This window comes from Poecile atricapillus, chromosome Z (assembly GCF_030490865.1).
Source record: "Poecile atricapillus isolate bPoeAtr1 chromosome Z, bPoeAtr1.hap1, whole genome shotgun sequence".
In the NCBI taxonomy this organism is placed as follows: Eukaryota; Metazoa; Chordata; class Aves; order Passeriformes; family Paridae; genus Poecile; species Poecile atricapillus.
The window spans coordinates 20,674,422-20,694,193 of NC_081289.1; the positions used below are offsets into that span (position 1 = coordinate 20,674,422).

A 19,772-nucleotide genomic window follows, 5' to 3' on the forward strand; every position below is an offset into this window, starting at 1 on the left:
TTCTAACATGGCTCTCACCATCTGCACAGAGCATACAGACAACACAGTCAAAAACCACATCCTCTACAAATAATGAGAAAAGTGCTACCACTTTTAATTAAAGACTTCCAAGATAAAGCATAGGTCAGCAATTTTCATTTCTTTTTTCATGCTGGTATTTTGTTGTGTTCAATGATTCACACATTTATATACCTAAGAGGGGTTTAACATGCACAGAAAGTACATTCCCATATACTGCAGAAATATTCTGCTTGCTGAAATGAAACGGCAAGTTTCAACCACAAGTGGGTAGCACATTAAAACCTTAGGCAATAATGATTTAATGCTGGTGCATTTCCATCCTCCCAAAACAGCTAGGTTCTATGGCAGAGTCTCTATTGTCTTTTGTTAGGAGAGAAAAATTTATTTCCCCAGTATTGATCTCAGAGGTTTATTATGTTTAGCATGGTACAACATTTGCCTGTATCTTGAAAACAGATTCTTTTTGTTTAACTCCTTTTGAAAAGTAACCACTATATAAACATGACTCTATAAATCCACTGATCACCTACATTTTGAATGGCATATTCAATTCTACTTCCCCCCTCTTAAAATGAATTGAATAGAATTAGAAAATGTTCACGTTATTATTCAAAGTTGCAAATGCCAGTTCAAAAGAAGGGATTAGAAACCTGGGGCTCCTCTGGTTGGAAAAAGAGATGACAGAGGTAGCAATATGACAGAGGTCTATAAAATCAGGATTGGCAAAGATGAAGTGCCTAGGAATTAGCTGTTCCCTGTCCCCTCCAATGCAAAGACTAAGGGGCATCACAGAAAACTCAGAAACAGCAGGATAAAAGCAGGGTGAAACAAGATGATGTAGCACATAGCATGCTGTGGAAATCCCTGTCTGCAGCTGAGATGAGTTCAGAAGGACCAAACAAGTTCATGGGAAAGAAGTATATTGAGGGTTGCTGTATATCATCATTTCCTAGATACAGTCCTTGAAGCAGAAATAACTGGAGGCTGAAGAGTTACTCAACACAAAGCAATCCATATACTCGCCCTGTCCTTCTCTCCTTCTCTAGGCTTTTCCTTGTGGCATCTGGGCTAGCTGGCCCTTTGGAATGATCTCAAGACGAATACTCAAATGTTTCTAAGAAAGTATATGGAGACATTTTACTTTTTATACCTATTTGTATAAACAATATATCTACGTGTGGTATTTTATTTCTACCATTTATGAATAGTTAATCTTCATTACAGAAGAAGAGTTACTAAAAAAAAAGCTCTTTCAGAGGAATTGCCATCAGAGGAATGTATTGTTCAGAAGTAATTAAGATGTTGAATACTGCATCCCTTGTTAGCAGCCAGCTATTGACTCTGAAGGAGATCCTGTATGCCATCCCCAAAAAGACAACAGTTTGGATAGTTAGTCAAGGTAGCTATTAGAAATGAATGGTATTTGTTATGCAAACATGAATCTTTTGCATAAACTCATGTCAGTTTTCAAGTAGTTTTTGTAAGATTGGTGTCAGCTGCCTTTCTTAACATGAGTCTCTTTTGACGGAATTTTTCTGCAATGCAGAGCTGTTGCCTTGACATTATACAGATGAACAAAAGGATTACAGGATGTCAAAACATCACAAGAATTCTTAGCATCAGGAGCAGAAGCCTAGTATTTAGCCTCCAGCAGGGCTGGCCTCTGATCTTGGGAACATCCAAGAGATAGTCTACTGACTATACAATAATAAGCAAAATTCTCAGTTCAGAGGTGTTAAAGTTACACCTGACACATGACATTTGGATATCAGATATTCCTGCTTGGAGGGGGGGAAATAAAAATTCATGCAAGTGCCTCTCAGCCATCTTGCAGGAGGCATGACTCATTACCTGTGACCGTGAGTGGATTAGAGCGGACATGCAAGGGCTGGTGACAGTCCCCAGGTGATGATGATATTTCAGCTGAGCTGTGCTGGCACATGAGACAGACTGGCAGCACTCCAGCTCTGGCATTACCTGTGCTGCAGCTCCAGGAGAAGGTGCTCCACCTCTGCCACGTGTAAACACACACAGGAGGGACACTGGACCAGAAGGACATACTCAGTCTCTCAGAAGCACAGTGGCATGCAGAAGGCTCCAGAGAGGAGTGACATCTGACTGGAGAAGCAGGCATTCTTTCCCATGGGTTTTAGGATGCACCCTTGGATAAACAAGGAACTGAGCGAGCCACCCCAAGCTATCACTGCGAAAGCAATGACTTCAGCACACCCAGCATTTACAGGAGAGCACCCAAGACCTTCTAAATAAACTACCAATTAGTTTGTCCAGTTCTTGCCGCTAGGGCAGGGAGCCTTCATTATTCCCTGAATAATTGTCTATAGCTGAAATTACCTCTGAGAAGTCCTAGGAAGGGATCTGACACTTTTCTTCAAACGCTTGTACAGAGAAGGGGAAGTGAAACCCCTAGAGCACCAGGTTCCATTTTAATTTTTGGATATCTGCAGAGGAAGAAATAATACTGCTGACTCTGCTTCCAGTGTGGATAACACATAAAATGTTGTTTTGCTCTCTGGGGAAGAGGAGAGGAGTGGTTTTGCACAAAAACATCAGAAACCCAGTACAGGTACAGTGTAAAATTATGGTTTGGGCATTAAAGAAATTTAGAGTTTTTCATGAAGAAACCAATGGCAAAAATTCAGCAGCCCACAAAAGGCACAGCTTCTTTGCAGGAAAAAAAAGCTTGGGACAATGTTATGGCAGATATAGGCAATGGCAACAGAGAAAAATCTTGTTATTTAAAAATAACACTTGTGCATCTTTTTACTTCATAAGGCAAAGACATCTTAATCCAGTGCAACAACCCAGGTCACATCAAGGTGAATTTCCAGTAGGATGCTATGGCTTACAGAACAAGTCATGAATATTTGATGTGCCCTTTAAATATCTTAGTATCATCTCTTCAAAAGAATTATCCTTGCACAGACCAATGAATCTTGCATAGATTCATTGCTCTCCCCTGTTTCCTTAACTTAACTCTGTTTAAAAAGCATAAAAGTAACTTTGATCTAAGCATGTTTTCCCATTTAATCTCCACCATGGAGAAGGGAACCTAGCATTTTACAGGTATTATTAATCCTGTTTTGACGCAAAGGGATGGATTAGCAAATCATAATCTCTTCAAGAGATTTTTTTTTCCTTTATTTTTTCCTACTTTATGATGGAACCTGGTTTTGCTAGTATCAGTCCCCACAGAGTTTTCTTTCCCACGTATTTATGTTGATATTCACTGAGGCAGCAGCTAAGTAAAAAATCCCTCTCTATACCCTTTGCAGGAAGTGACATTATGAGCCTTTTTAAGCAAGATCCTTGTGCCATCCTGTCTGCAAGACAATGATCCTGTAATGAAGCAGGAAGGCCAGATGGAAAGAACACAAACTGGTGGGGTGGTACAGCCAATGTGCAGGACAGGCTTTTGCTGTATACAGTCCACTTTGCCCGTGTCATAATCTTAGAAGAAACATTATCCTTGCTATTATCTATATCACCTTTGAGAATAAGCTGCCCTTAGGGGTAGGGCCAAGCAGCACATCTGGACACAAGCCCAGCTTCAAGGCCACTGTGGCACATAAATATTGATGCAGTTCTGGGTACTTCTGTGGACTTGTCACCACAGGATCTGGGCATTTTTCAACCCAGCCATGTCCACTCAAGTGGGAAATCTGCTATTACCGACCATCACAAGTGAGGGACTGTGACCCAACTATTCTAAAGGGGTGTCCACAGAGCATTTAAGGGACCAAAGCTAGTTAGCTGTGCTGGCATGGTATGCTGGCAGTATGACTGAATTGCTGTGTAGGACAGCTACCTCCTGACCCTCCCCTCACCAAGGTGTACCCAAACAGCCATACCCCATACACCCAAAAGTCACGTAGGGTCTAATTGCCAGCAGATAATTGTACTGGGTTCCTTCATCAGAAGGAGGCTGTGAGGTTATGAAGCTTGTGACTTACTTTTAATGGCAGTGATAGGACCACAGAAATCATACTCATTCTGTAAAAGTAAACCCTTACCTATAAAAGATTAAAAATAAAACTTATATTGTTTGAATGAATACTAAAACACTTCAGGAAAATCCAGGAGTTTCAAAGCAGAACGAAACAATTAAATGAAATAAGAGAAGAAAGGAAACATGATTGAAACATGGGGCTCTAGAATCCAGTAAAATCTGTAGGTTCTAAGAATCTCTCTGAAGAGGATAATGCAACTTTGTTAGAGAGATTCTAACTAAGAATAATCCTGCACAACCTGTCACTTATTTATGCCATTTGCATTTACAGTACATTTACAGAGTTCTCTCTCTCAATGTTCCTTTTAGTCTTGTCTCTGTCTCAGCATGAAGAAAAAAAGGCTTTTCCCCCTCACTCCCAAGCCCATTCCAGGTTTTAAGTCACAGGTAACATAATTTGCTATCAGCTATTACTGTAAATTCTAATGGATTATTATGCTGCCGACTGAACTGCTATGTTAAAGTGGCTAACTGAAGACACTGAAGAAAGACTGGTGACACCCCTGGAGATCCACCAGAGCAGTATGTCTGGTATCAGCTGAACAAGAAACAGGTGTCTCAGTTTCTTATCTGCCAATCAACACACATTTTCAAGCACAAAACACATTACAGACTTATTAAAAGGTTGAAAAGTATGGCCTATTTCCAATATGGATATGCCATACATATGCTAATGAAAAACTGTATTTACATGAATTTTTTGATAAATATTAATGGAAGTGAGAAGACCTAGCACACTATAAATGCATTTTTATGTTTTTTATAAATGAAATATAGTTTCCAAGAGAAAAACTCAGATCTTTAACCTAAATACTATTTAGAGATGTAGTGCATGCTTTCACCTTCCTTCAGTACCAAGGTCAAGCTCTGAAAATAGAGAATGGAAATGATTGTGGCTGTGGTGAGGAAGAGGAAGCCTAGTTCATTTTTATGGACTTTATTTACAGACATAAATCCCTGGCCACATGATGACACTCCTTTGATCACTTCTTTGCATTTACTCTAATAAAAAGTATAAAATACACAGGCAATTTTAGAGGGCAGGATCTGACCAAATGTCCCTAATAATTTGTATGCTGTTTTGACTGTCTGGGGGTCTTTGGTGGTAGTTAAATACACCCTATTCCAACCCAAAATTCCAACCTACTGTTTGAAGACATGAAATCCAAATGACAGCTTGATGGTAAGGAAGCCAGAGCACTGCTTTTATTCTGGAGAAAGGAAGAAATAGTTTGCAAAGTAGGTTCTTCCAGTCGCTTGAAGTGCAAAGTGATAAAAATTTAAGACACTTTTTATTGCCTTACCTCCAGTGGCACAAGGATTGAACTAGATGTCCTTACTGGTTCTTTCTAGTTTGCTTACAGCGACTTTCTCAAAGAAGGCAAAGTGACAGGCTCCCTAGGCAATCCAAAATGAGACTTGCATATAAACAAGTTTGAGGCTTCTGACTCATGAATGATTAAGATGAAGAATATTGTGGAAGCAGTGGGGAAAAGCAACTGAGCCATTTTCTTAAAAGGAAGTAATTATATAAAAGATGTTTCTGGCCTTACAGCCAATACAACCCAACTGCTTCCTTACAAAAAAACTTGTGATAGCAGAGAGGTACTGAAAATGTGATGAAAGAGTGTACCAAGGGTATTGGTCCTCTCTTGCTTCTTTTGTATGACCCTTCTTCAATTAGTCAAAACTACTGAGGGGAACTTCCTCAGTCAAAAAAGGTGTGTTACATATTACCACAGCAGAGGTGAAACAAGATACCAGGGGGTGGTGTTCATCAAAGGGTACCACTTGTTGCCAGCCTGCATTCTGACACACGATTTGCAGTCATGAGACAAGTGGAAGTTACTATTGATTTGTTCTGACTGCTTTGGAAGTGCAAGCGCTTTCTGTTTCTCTCATCTTTCACATCATTAATTATCTTGAAAGAGAGCATGGTGTACAGACAAGGCTTGTTATGGAGGAAACTGTATGACTGAACATGAGGCCACAGTGCTGAACATGACTGCAGTACCACAGGATTAGCACAGGCAGATTATTTTGCCTTTATTAATGCCTCTGAAGATGTAGTGAGTAACAAGTATTTCTGACTCACACAAGTTCTCTTTGGTTGTAAAAGGAAAGCAACCTTTCAGGCACTTTATCATTCCTTTTACCAAATACATCCTTAGTGAAAAACCTGTATCACAATTTTTTTGATGTACAGTCTTGGACAAGAAAAAGACAAGAGTACTGAATTTCTCACTGTCCTAACCAACACTGGCAAACAAGCTCACTCATGCAGGCACACACAGATCCACTAATTAATGTTCTAGCACTGCAACAGGTTCTCACAATTTCAACAAAAAGAGCCCTGGGAGAACATGGAGCAGCCGGGATAGGTTCTAGCAAATTCTAGTTCCAGTATGACGTATGATGGGTGGTGCACTTTAGCTGTCAGATTTGGTTAGCAGAAGCTCTCCAAAGAAAAATTCAGCCTTCTGGGGAAAACAAGGTCAGTGATTCAAGACTCAGTACATTTCTTCTTATTCAGTCTCAGCCACAGCCTTGAAATGAAGTGATAAAGAAAGGTTCCTTTCAGCCTCAGTACCCACATTTCAGAAGGATGGATCTATCTAATGCAGTATCAAATACCCAGGAGAATAAATAAAACACTATGGGATTCTTGAGTTCAACTATCATTAGACTACTTTCCTCCTTTTTTTTCTGCCTGCTCTAAGCTGGAATGCTCTGAAACTGTGTCTACACATGCTAGTTAAGGATGCCAGGTGTTCCCCAGAGTCTCACACTCGTTTATTCTCAGAATACTGAAGCTCCTCTCAGCACAGCTTCCCCTTTTACCTTCTGTCGCTGCTGAATGTTGCTCACTGTGTCTGGCTGAAACTCCAGCTTGTCTGTTCGGCAGAGTTTCCAGTATAAAATAATAACAATCAGGAGCACCACGGCGACTGGGACTGCCACCCCAACGATAATCCAGAGGTTGCTGTTCTGTGTCTCTGAAGTGGACTCCTTCAGCTTCTCCACAGCTGCAAAGTTAAAAGGAAGACAGCAGTATTATGTGGCTGTGTTTTAAACCAAGGACATTTCAAGGTTATGTATTTTTCTGTTGTAAATGCTAGTTGAGGAATTTATCAAAAACCAGCTGCACATCACAGGAAATGTCATACCACTAAGTTAAGGTATGGCATGCTCAGGAAGCATGGGGCAGGAGATCAATCGTCCTGGCCCACCTTCTGAAGACCTGTGCTTAAAATACTGATGAAAATGGCACTTCTACCATATCATCCTGTAACCCAAAACTAAGCTGACATAGTGAAAATTGGTCTAAAAAAATTACCACTAGCAAGGGTAAAACAGACTTTCCAACACTGCTGCCCGTTTCCTGCTTTAGGCAGTACTACCAGCTGCCTCTTCCCTTTAACATTTTGTTATCACAAACAATTTGAACCTCCTCCACAAGGTGTATAGTTTTGCATTGGTGATTACTTTTTTCATCTCTCTGTTTCATTGTCAGTGTGTGAGATCCTTTAGGCCCAAGCAGAAAACAAAACTGCTGGAAAGTGTAATCAAACAAGTCATTCTTGTAAAAAGTAAACGGAAATAAATGACAAAACTTTTACTTGCTTATTTTGCATAGCGGTTAATTATGGAACTGAAAACCACAGCAGTAATACATTTCTAGTTAAATTGATGCACTTTCTAAAAATGATGTTTTCAAGTTAAAAAGAGTATTTCTATTTCTTCTGTATGTCATTTTATTAGTAGCCATTCCAGTGATGAGCCTTGAACTTAAAGGAACATAGAATTCTTATACTTTATACATCTAACAGCTTATTTCTGGCATTAAGTTTACTGTTATAAAAATAACCTTTTTTTTGTCTAGTTTCTTCCAACAGAAGCATTTAAAGATTTTTATGACTCTAACTCTTAGAAGAACTTTCTTATGACAGGACAAAGATAACAAGTTCCAACATGCACAATAAGCTATCTTATAGCTTATTATATACTATGAAGTTTTCTCAACATTTATCATTTTTGTAAAGAGAATTTATTCTTGCAATTTTTTTCACTTCTATCTAACCAGCGTAACAGCCCATTAATGGATATTAAGCAGATGTATATGAGCTACTGACCTATCTGTACACAACTGTGTTAATGAGGGACGAAATCTAGAAACACAAACAGATGGTACAATTATTGCTATTTTCTTTCTTTACTTTCTGCAGAGAATTTTAAACATCAGACACATGCTTGTTCTGTTGGCAAAATACCCTGTGGTACCATGTAACTTATGCCTCCATATTGCACAGAAGTGAGGAAAGGTAATTAAGTATTCATACCAATGAGGTATTTTGCAGGTCATACTTGCCTGTTCCTAAGATACCTTCAAGTTTCTTTCCAAATTGTAACACGGAATTTTGAGTACGTATTCTGTCTCACTACTAACTTATGTAATTTATATATAAATAAGTTAGTTATTTATATACCAAGCCTCCTAAATAAAGTAATTATATGACTTTACATGACCCATCCTATATATTCTGACGCGTATCTAGGAAAAAAATCACATTAATTCTATATTATATTCATTAAAACGATCATATTACTTATATATTACCTATGGACAAACAAATAAAACCAAGATCAATCATATTCAATGGAAGAAATAAATGCCCCGACTACCCTTAGTGTACATCTTTCACAGAAAAAGTAATTCAGACAAAAAAGCAGTGACTTGTGTTAAACTATGACTAAGCTAAAGGAAACACACCAAAATGCCCTCCCATCTCACAACTGTGGGGTTTGTGCAAGCTCCTGGACAAGACAAACTGTAAAAAATATTGGCCTAGCAGGATGACATGGAAGTGGCAGGAAGCTCTTTAGTCAGCGCAGTACTTTTCCAGCACAAGCATGGAATGAATGCAGTGCGGCTGAACTTAAGGACCCTGCTGCAACCCTCAGCTCAGCAAGGTCTTCAAGAGGCAAAACAACACTGCACAGCTCACTGTAAGGCTGCTGAAACTGATTTCCTCAGGAGCATCAAAGCTGCAGGACTCCAAGAAAAAAATCCACTGCAGCAGTGGGCACCGTGCAGCGCCATAACCCCTGAAGCTGAAGACCCCCTTCCTGTTTGCCGTTGCTGCCACCGGTGCGGATTTGACAGGGCTTACGCTGGGCAACGCTGCCTTCAATGCGGTATCCCAGGATGATTGCAGCCCGCTGGATATCGACTCTGTTCATCAGGTCTGAGCACTTCAGAGCGCTCAGTCTCTCCCCATCCTGGTCCTCCACGAAATAGATCAGCTCCACGGGGTTATCGACACCAACTAAGCGTGACACGTTCACAATCTGAAAAGAAATTGCAAAGCTTTTACACTTTAAGTTGTATTTATTTGGAGCTCCCATACATTTGGTCTTACAGTTCATACTCTCTCTCCCTTATTTTAACTGAAAGGAAAATTTTAGCCTTATAAAGGAACATGTATTTTCCTTTAAAGGGAAATATATCCCTTATAAAATACATTTTTATGGCAAACCTTCCCTTTCCCCCCTGCCTTCTTGTATCATAACAATGTACACATCTGGTAAGCAAGAGAACTGCTTTCACTCTAAAGATATCAACACTGTGCCAGCCTGGAAGCCTCTACTGCCTTTAGCAATTTTTGTTTAGAAGATGTGTGACTGCACTTCTCCCTTCTCTAAATACCTACTCTAACTTTGATTTGTTATTCATAACACACACACCTCTTTGCTCCAGTTTTTCTAAATGTTAAGCAGCTACACAGGCAAATATTCTGTTACCATCAAATAAAACTGTTTGCTCTGTTTCAACTTAAGCACTTGCAGAGTCACCTTCATCCTCCAAACAGCTCCCCTTGACATCCCCCTTTCCTCAGGAAGGAATGTATTTGACGCTGTGGGAAGCAATTCTTCCTACCTACATCTAAAGACGTTAATAATCAAAAGAATGCATGCTATGAGGAAGCCCTGTAGATACTCTCTAACCACCAAACATCCACATTGCATATGAGAACCACATAACTTTGAATTCCTGTAAAATTACATCTTTTTTTATATAACAACTCCCCTCTGTTTAACCATTTACCATGTAATGGTGAGCTCTAATAAGAATCAGGACAAAAAATAGTAGGAGGTATTCCATCATGATTTTTTTTTTTTTAAAGGGTTTGAAGGGCTCTGGAAGGAACTGACATAAATAGAACGATGTATTTTACTTCCTTCAGAAATTATCCTTCTGCTATAAAGTACATATTTAATAAACTATAATCTCCAAAACTACCCATAGGCCTAAAGTAAAGCAAACACACAAATGTTTGCATGTCTGAGGCTTACAAAAGCAAATCTTTGTAATGTTTCCTTCCTAGTTTCCAACAAAACAAATCACGCTGAAGGAATGAAGTACAATTTCTAGCTCAACAGGAATGATGTTCTGGTTTTGGGAAAAAGCAACTCAACATGTCCTAAAACAGCATTTCCCAGGAATGGTAACAGCAAGATCTATATATAAATTTAAAAAAAAAGAGGGGAGAAAAATTAAACAAGAAAAAGCACAACTGTCATAAAAGTCTTCCAGGATAAATCAGAAAAAGAAAGCAAAGAATAATGTCCAGTGTCAGCCATATTTCATGCAAGAAACAGAATACCTACAAATAGAGCAGAAAAATGTGCAGATCTCTGAAAAACAGCAAGAGCTGCTAACAGGACCCATTAAATGATGCTGCTACTCACATGAACACCATTTACTCTTCTACCAGCTAAGGGGAAAACAAATCCCTGACTGAAGGTAACAAAACAGCATCACTAAATAAGGTTTCAACACACGTATTTGGCAGCTGTAAAGCTAAATCTGACTTCATGGATCTCAAATATATAATTACTTAACAAATGCCCACAGCTTTATATTATATCTGCTTCAGGTGGGTTGCTACAGCCTGGTCTCAGTGCACAGAGCAGCAGAGTGTACAGACTGGTATCTGCTTCCAGCACAGATGAGACCTTCCCACACAGCACTTAACTCACATGGAGGGTGAGGGAATTGAAAGGCCATGTGGGACTGAAAATCAATGGGTTCTTCATTTTAATTTTATGAAGCCCCTCTGTGCACAGCAAAGCCACAGAATCAGAGAAAATAAGAACATTCTTAAACTGAACTGTCATATATTTTATGGCCTGTGAAGAACCCAAGAAGCAGTACAATTATGTGTCTTTCACACATGAGGTAACAGTCCCAAGCTGACTGAACGGGTTAACAAAGGAACTTCTCCACAGCTGCCTTTAGAAAAGGCAGAGGGTAAGAAGGACAAGATTCCAGCGCAAGATGTCGCAAATGAAAGTATAAAAATTTTAACACAGAATTAAAAACAACAGCATATGGTTCTCTGTGCTGAGGAACAGGGATGAGTGAGAACAGTGAGAGTGGAGATAGGAAGAAGTAGCTGGAGGTATTTCAGCACAGTACAGAGAACATGGGAACAAGCACAAAAAAGTTCAGTGGAGGTGCAGGCTAGTGCTGATGAACTAAGCTCACTATTTTAAGCTAAATTTTATCTGAAATAATTCTCAATACATAGTATTTTATGACTGCTCACACCATACAAAGAGAGAAGCTTCACAAAGAGAAGTTGTAGACAAATTCAAAACCATGGGAAGATGGTTATGGATTTCTATTCTGGGAGAGATGATGACTAGCACGGTAGTCCCAAAGCAAATACAAGACTTGTACATAAACACAGTACCTGTGACAATATGAATACCTCAGTTTCCATCTCTGTTACACTGATCCACTGAATTTTACTTATTGATTTTTGTAACTGGCCTCTGAGTTTGCTGAAACACAGGAAATGACATACTGGGACTGATCTGTTTTAAATCCGGTACTGGAATTGAGGTACACAGTCACTGCACCTGTTTTCTATACAGTTTCTGTATTCTAAGTTTTGTGACACATGGTTCCAAATTATACTCTTTGTGCAGCTTCAGACTGGTTTAGTCTCTGTCCTTGAGAATTCTAAGAACGCAAGCAGAGACAAATACTATTTGCCAGGCATCCAGCAAAGCAGCCCACATGTAAGGAAGCATTTAGGCATTTTACATTTATACTTTGGCAGTGAGGGATGAAATAGGGAGGGAGGAGATAGAAGAATTGTAAACGCAGGAGGCAGAAAGTGGAGGGAGGGGGGAACGTAAAAAAAAGAAGATAAAAACTAATTCAACTTCTGTGTACATAAATGATATCATCTTTGTTGATACTAGATGTGCACTTAACCTCCACACAGGAAAGGCTTAACTGTGTTCAGGTGTCAGTAAATTTAATTTAAAAAGTGTTTTCAAGTGAATATCATAGGTCAGTGAACAGAGTTGCCTTGGTAACAAAATCTAGTTTGTGATTTCAAGCACAGAAATACAAGTGGTGGGGAAGCTTCCAAGGTATTCTCAGAGTCTCAGGCAGCCAGTGGGATGTCCTGGTCAGCAATCCCCACAGGAGCAAGGAACCCCTGGGTGAACTGTCTCAGGGTCTCAAAGGCACGAGCACTACTCAGAAAGAAGCAGATATGCACACACAATCTCCAATGCTCGTGGCATGAGGATTATTTTACTTTCTTTCCTTCCTACACATCAGGAAAAAAATAATTGAAAGATATCCTCTTTCTGTCTTATAGAAAGTAGGATTTTAGTGTCTGGGCAATTAATTCAAGCTGTAGCATGGTCAGCACACAGAGGTACGAACAGGCTGTGAGCAGCCTGACAAGAGGGGCCAGTTGCTGCCTGGGATGACTGCTGGAGGGGCCAAAAGCCTCAGAGGAAAAGGTGAAGCAGCAGCAGTGCCCAAAGGCTTTATTTATAAACCTAAAAACTCACAGCAAGACATGCTTTCCTCAGACAGGAGAGACACATAAGCTGTCAGCAGTAAAACAAGAGAACGAATTTTTGCCTTCACAAAAAGATCAATTCAGTCATTACATTCTCTCGTAAGCTGCTACTTCCTCACACACATTGCAGCTAAAATGTTCTTTAGCAGAATGTTCTGATGTTCAAATGTTTTAGCAGAATGTTCTTTAAATCAGAACATTCTGCTTTTTTAAATTTACTACCATAATCTTTTCACTTTCTATTAGGTTCAAAGGAGCAAGCATGTTAAAATGAAGGAAAATTAATTTTTTTTATTAGCTGCTGGTGTACTTTTAAACTACAATTAAGCCATTTAATCCCTAAAAAATGTAATGAGAATTATTACAGTCAACTATTGACAAAATATAGCACAGGTCTCTGCAGATGCAATGCAAACCACAGTAAGCGTGTGCCTTCAAATCTGCAGCAACAGAAAATGCACATTGAAAATATGTATGGCTTACTCTGTGAAACATTAACACAACGTCACACAAAAATCAGTGGAACTATCAGAAGTGTAACAACCCAGTGTGAGGCTTCAGAGGGGTTTTGGTACATAGTGGTTACAGGCTTTTTTCTCTTTTTATCGTGGAGTGCCACCTGTTAACAGCACAGACAGTCAAACAGGAGGGGAAAGCCTGCTATTTGGGTACTCTCCAAAGCTCTTCTTCAGTGTGTCTAGGTTTAAAGTATAATTTTTAACATTCTTAGGTACTAGCACATGCCTTTAGAAATGAAATCTAAACCTCACAAGGTGTCATTTCTATTTCCTGAGCATGTGAAAGGAAACTAATATGCCTGCAGTGACATTCACAAATAATTGCTTCACCTCTTGACCTACAGTCCTGATTTTCCACAGAGCTTAGAAATGTCACATTTCAATACACTATAAATTCATTTCACCTCAGGAAAAACTCCGGTCTACAGGGTCATAACACAAGTGAAATGTGAGTCTAGTCCTTAATGGACATATATACATGGTCTGTTAATAAAACTGTGCAACACTTCTGGTGCTGGCAGCTTTTGTTCTTATTTTCACTTCATTGTCCTCTACTATCATAAGAGTCACTGATTTATGTGCAAGAAATATATATGGGAAAATCTGAATATAAAGCACAGGAAACATTATTAGCTTTCCCAGAAGACACAAACACATTTCAAACAGCTTATAAACTTGGCTATGAGGAACAGAATTAACAGCAGTAAAAGATTTATAGCAGATGCCCATGGACAAGATCCTCAGCTAACAGGGGAACACCCTTGAAAGAAACTATCCTTCAGTTTGGAGCCCACTACCAGGCACATCAGTCCAGCTGCACACAACAGCCTCTCAGGCTGTCTCACCTGCCACACACCTGAGCATCCTGCCAAGGAAGCTACCAAGGTACTGTAGCACCTGCAGGTAACCCGCTGTTCTCATCCAGAAAAGCCCAGCACACACACCTTGCCGCAAGGTATCTCCTCAGCCTCCCTTCCTGCACATCTCCTTTATTACAGCTCTAACCCTACCTGAGACTGTGGGCTGGGAGTGCCTGGAGAAGCCCTGTGATGGTAAGATGTGCTGACTGTAATGAATAGAATCCTCCTCTGCCCAAAGACAGCAGTTGGCAGGCTCTTTGCACTAATTAAGTGGCATAAATGAGCAGCACTGCTGTCTGGAATATGAGCTGCAGACCTCATCTTATGTCCCAGTACGTAATACAAAGTCAAAAGAAAAAATGCTGTATTTTCACTTTCCAAAATACTACTCCTTATCTAAAAAAGATATGCCCATAATTTTGTGCATGAAAAAATAAATTACCTGAGCTTTATTGTGCAAAGTCATTAAACTGTAATCTAAACATACACATTTTATAGGCTGTGGTATCTTTGCTAGCAACATAAGGAATATTTGTTTAATTTATATGCAAAGGGAGGACAAAGGCATAATGAACAAAGTGCAATAAGAGGTGCTGGGAATAGGAGATCTGAAAGCAGACACCTATTTGCAGCAATTCAAAGCTGTACAGAAGAAAAATAAAATAAAATCTCTATTACTGAAACAGATGTTTCTGAGACAGGAAAGCAGAAGTAAGAATATCCCAACATCTGGAAATTTCAAGTGGTAGCAAAAACTGTAGAATTAAATTAAATAAAGACAATACGTCTGAAATGCAAAAAGGGCATCTGGGAGGTAAACCAACTGTCAACGGATTAGCTGGAAAAGGTAATTTTTAAGAAGATGAGCCATTAAAAAAGTACTTCGGCTTTCAAATTGTTGAACTGACTAAAAAGAACATATCAGAATTTAAAACTTTAAATTAAATATCCAAGTCCTCTTGGACTTTATGTGAATAAATCCACCCATGACAGAACTCTAAAGCAGCACTGGACTCCAGATAACAGAAGTTGCTATGTGTGCAAAGTTTGGCGTGATTAATAATTTCCACCTGAAATCCAAACATGTGACCAGGAGTATTGTGACAAATATGAAGGGGTAGAATGTAGTACTCTACTGCTGCATCAAGCCACATATGATTCTACTTTGCATTTCTACACCACTGCCAAAACATCACAGTGAGCTGTGAAGTAGCTGTCCCAGGAGATTATTTTTTTTCAGATGATCATCCTGTCTCCTTTTGCTTGGCACCTCATGTAAGCCAAACGAGATATAACATTTTTTTAAAAAGATGTTGGTAAAAAAAATTTCAATGTTCTACGAAGCCATCTGAAATTTTTAGTAGACACTTAATCAGTTATTTGTATTTGTTATGTTTAGCTTAAAAGACATGTGGTGCTTAAAAGAACCACCCTATTTTAGGTGCAAAACCCAAGTATCACCAGCTAGCTAAAGCTGACACGTGCTTTTGAGTTATACTTCTCAACTCAAAACCTGAACACGTTGTTAACACTGATGTTAACGTATTCAATAACTTATCATCCTTTATTTCTCATCCTCTGATTCTGAGCTCTTCATACCTGCACAATGTTGCTGCCTGCAAAACTGGCCCGTCTCCATATCCGCCCTCTGACCAGAGCCTCGTTTAACAGGTGAGCGAGTTTGCGCTCCATCTCAGCCCGAAACACTTCCTCCTGAATGCGCTGGTCCACGACGCCCAGGAGAACTGCATTGCACAGAAAGCAAGCCAAGAAAACAAATTCATTAGTAAAACTTCTCAGTTTCTTCTCCACAACTTCAGTTGCAAGCTTTGAGTGTGACAGCTCAGGGACAATTTGAGAGCACCTGTATTTAAATGGGAATTCTGACCTGTTCAGATGGAGGTTACTTATTGGAAAAGGGAGACATTTGGTAGGAAAAAGTCAAAATAAGTAATTTTGGGGGGGAAAAAATAAAAAATTCAGGCAAAGGATTTTTTTAGAACCTTAACCATGCTAGACAGACCCAGGATAATAAGGAAACTATTTCAGTTCTAAAAATGCATAAAATCATGAGCATTCAATGAATTTTTAAAAACTACTAAAAGAGAAAACTTAGTCTAAGTCGTCTGCTTCAACTAATTGCAATCAAAAGCGTTGTGCTCAGAAGTGATACAGAGTGGGGAGGGCAAGGGTTCAGTGATGGAGTAAAAGTAGAACAGCAGCACATGAACGAAGCTGCGCATTCAAGTGCAACTTCCCCTGATAAGATTAACAAGTATGCCAATCACAGCAGAAAAAAACTGGTTTGCAGCCTTGCTCACTTGGCAACCAGGTACCCTGGGTCACTGGGGCAGCTAACGCTGAGAGGGATCCCTGAAGGAAAATGAAAAAAAGGGTGGACTTTTACTAGCAAGATGGCATCCAGTTGGAGAAATGCAGAGTGAATGGAGCAATAGTCATTCAAATGATCCAACTGAACAATCCTCCAGGACAGCAAACCAATGCACTGCTGATGGCATCAAATAAATTCAATTTTAATTCTCCTCCACTAAAAATGTTTGCATTTTTTAGAAGCAGCTTTCTGTTTCCACATTTTTTTTAAGTGTAGTGCTTGATAAAAAGCCACCAATGAGACAAAACTCATTTAAATTTAATTTTTTTAAATTTTAAAATCAAATATATTAAAGCTACTTTTTAAATTTGAAGATTTTCACTGCAGATGTCAGAAAAAGGAAACATTTTCATGATTTCTCACTGAGATCAACAATATCTGTCTTCTAAATTCAATCACAGACTAAGTATCTCAGAATTAAATAGCAAAATAGACAGTGACTTAAGGCTATTATATACACCAAGCAGAAAACTCTTCTTGCCTGTGTATTGGATTTCAGTATCAATAAATTATGTTTAATAGCATGAATTATATTCTACAACAGAGGGAGAACACCGCATACCCCAGCTTTTTATGACTGTTGGGATACATGCACATGTATCTGGGTAATTTGATACTAAAAATCTTTACATGCATAGATTCTATCACTTTCCCATGTCATGATTCATTACCCTTAAATACAAAACGCTGACTGAAAGCACTGACCCAGCCAAAGTCTACTAGCTCTCCCCAGAATCCTGCAAGAACTGAGACTACAAAAAATTCCTCTACAGCAAAAAAAAAAGAAGTTGCTGCAATTGGCTTTCAAAATCTTAGAGGCAAGAAGTTTGTCAAAACCCACGGGAATGCAATTTCAGAGACAGAAGAATTTTTTATTTTACTGCAGGAGCTAAGGGAACTTTCAGCAGAAATGGACGAACCCAAGGCTGAGCAAGAGAGGGAGCAGGTGTAGCCAAAAAAGCCAACACAAATCTCTAAGGAAGGATGTCACTGGTTATGAGACATGCATAGGAGCTTTTCCCACATTAGTGGGCATTATCTGAAATTCTAAATCATTCTTCACTGAAACAAACCACATGGGGCTTCACAAATTAAGGTGCAATTTTGTTTCCTGCTTAAAGCGGTGACTGGTGAGAGGAGACAGGAAAACCTGGAAAAAAGAGCAAGTCCATACAACAGGTGAATCATGGGAGATAAAAGTTGTAGGAAGACAAGAGTGTATCCAGTGGGGCACCTGCACCCTAAGAACAAGTTTGGTAGGCAAAGCCTCCTCACCAGTCCATCTTAAAAGCAGCAGGTAAGACCTAAAGCAGACAGGCAACCTCAGCTGCCTTTGAGTACCTAAACGTGACAGCTTAACCACACCTGTAAATTACAGAATAAAACACTCAGAAGGCTTTGGTGGGAGGGATCTTCCGTGAACGAATCAGAAGAGATCAATGAAATGTGATGAAACTCCTTCATGTACTCAGAATTAATCTATTTTCACTGTGTTTTATTCCAGGCATGTTTTGGTAGAAAGTGTCACACAAATAAAATTTTAATTTTCACTTAAAATAGATACCTAAAAATCAATGTGGCATATTGTCAATATGGAGAGTAGACACTTTAAGCCTGACAGTCTGAGTTGTTTCACTAAGAATGAACTGCCTTATAGACAAAAAGTGCTTTGTGTGCAGTATCAAGGAATTTCAGAAATTAATTCTAGACCAGGGATTTATATTTCCCAGATATTCCAGGTCACTGGGCCTTTGGTTTTATAATTTATTCAGCTCAGACATGTTATTACCTCATAAAAATGCAGCACCCCTAAGCTATTGATATTTACGCAGGCTAGTTATTCCACTAGCACAACTAATTGCACTTTTTCTTACTCACAGAGACCATACGTACCTGTTCTCACCCAGGAAGATTTCATCAGCTGGGACACATTAAGCTTAGGATAATGAAAGGCTGAAGGAAAAACAGAATGGAGGAAAAACATCAGTAAGAACAGTATTCTGAACAACATACACAAAACCAGAAGCCACTACATAATTTATACTGTCAGCAAGCATCTTATTTACACAGATGCATTACTGCTCCTGAGGCAACGCAGACACAATGGCAAGGGAAGTGCTCCGAACGTACACTGCTGAGTTTGTCTCTAACAAAAAGAAGCTAACTGAAACAGTCAGATTTATTACGTGAAAGACTTCAAGCTGCTGCACCGAGGTCATTGCTCCCAGGAATTTAAAAGCTCACTGTCTGAATTGTGACTCTTACTGAGCTAGCTGCAGGATCAGACTCTTGCTCAAAGGGCAGTGAGGTAACTTGTGAGCATCTCAGGATGCAAGTAAGACCTTCTCTGAGGCAGAAACAACAAGGAAACAATAAATGTAAAGCAGAGAACTAAACACATATGATTTGTGTTCCAGACTTGTGCAGGGGGAAGCATTTAAAAAACACCACCTCGATAATTGGTTTTTTTTTTTACTAAACCCACAAATAACTGCACATAGAAACACTGCTGTAGACAAACCTCACGGATTTTCTGTTTGGCTTGCTGGCTCCAAGCTCTCTCAATATCTGAATTTTCAAAAAAAAACCCACCTCTGCTCCAGAGGGAAATCTTTGTCCCTGTAAGGAAAACTGTCTATTTCTACTGACTTCAGTATAGATAAGATTTTTCCCAAGGTTTCCACTGGAGAGCAGTAAAGACATGTTGGGAAAGAAGTGAAGATGGGGGCTGGGCCAACAGTTTCCTCAAGGGAAGTCTTAAGCTTCACTATGGCAATAAGGAAAAGAAATGGTCTTAACTTTCTCAAAATATTTAATCCAGATGCAGTTTGCTAAGCATTATACAAAGGTTAATTTTTAAGCCATTTCATGAACAGAAAGAATGCAGCACATAACAATTAAATGACCTGGCCCATGCTGGATCAATTTAGAATAAAGATGTCTATGGTTGTGGAACACGGTCTATGGTTAGCCACTACTCCATGTTTCAGAGAAGTAGAAAATTCAAGTTTTTAAAATTAAATGATGCAAGAATTTGTAGACAAGCTGTTCTCTGTCAACGTA

At 39.2% G+C, this 19,772-nt stretch overlaps 1 protein-coding gene across 1 annotated transcript in view; it reads right to left on the reverse strand.

Moving 5' to 3' along the window:
• LOC131573494 (UPF0606 protein KIAA1549-like) overlaps positions 1–19,772 on the reverse strand; it is a 141,080-nt gene that overhangs the window by 35,678 nt on the left and 85,630 nt on the right. Inside the window, exons 7-10 of the mRNA XM_058827499.1 lie at positions 18,603–18,662; positions 15,917–16,062; positions 9,220–9,397; positions 6,890–7,074 (exon numbers count right to left, since the gene is read on the reverse strand). Of these exons, the coding sequence (XP_058683482.1) occupies positions 6,890–7,074; positions 9,220–9,397; positions 15,917–16,062; positions 18,603–18,662 (569 nt within the window). The remainder of the gene's footprint in view (positions 1–6,889; positions 7,075–9,219; positions 9,398–15,916; positions 16,063–18,602; positions 18,663–19,772) is intronic.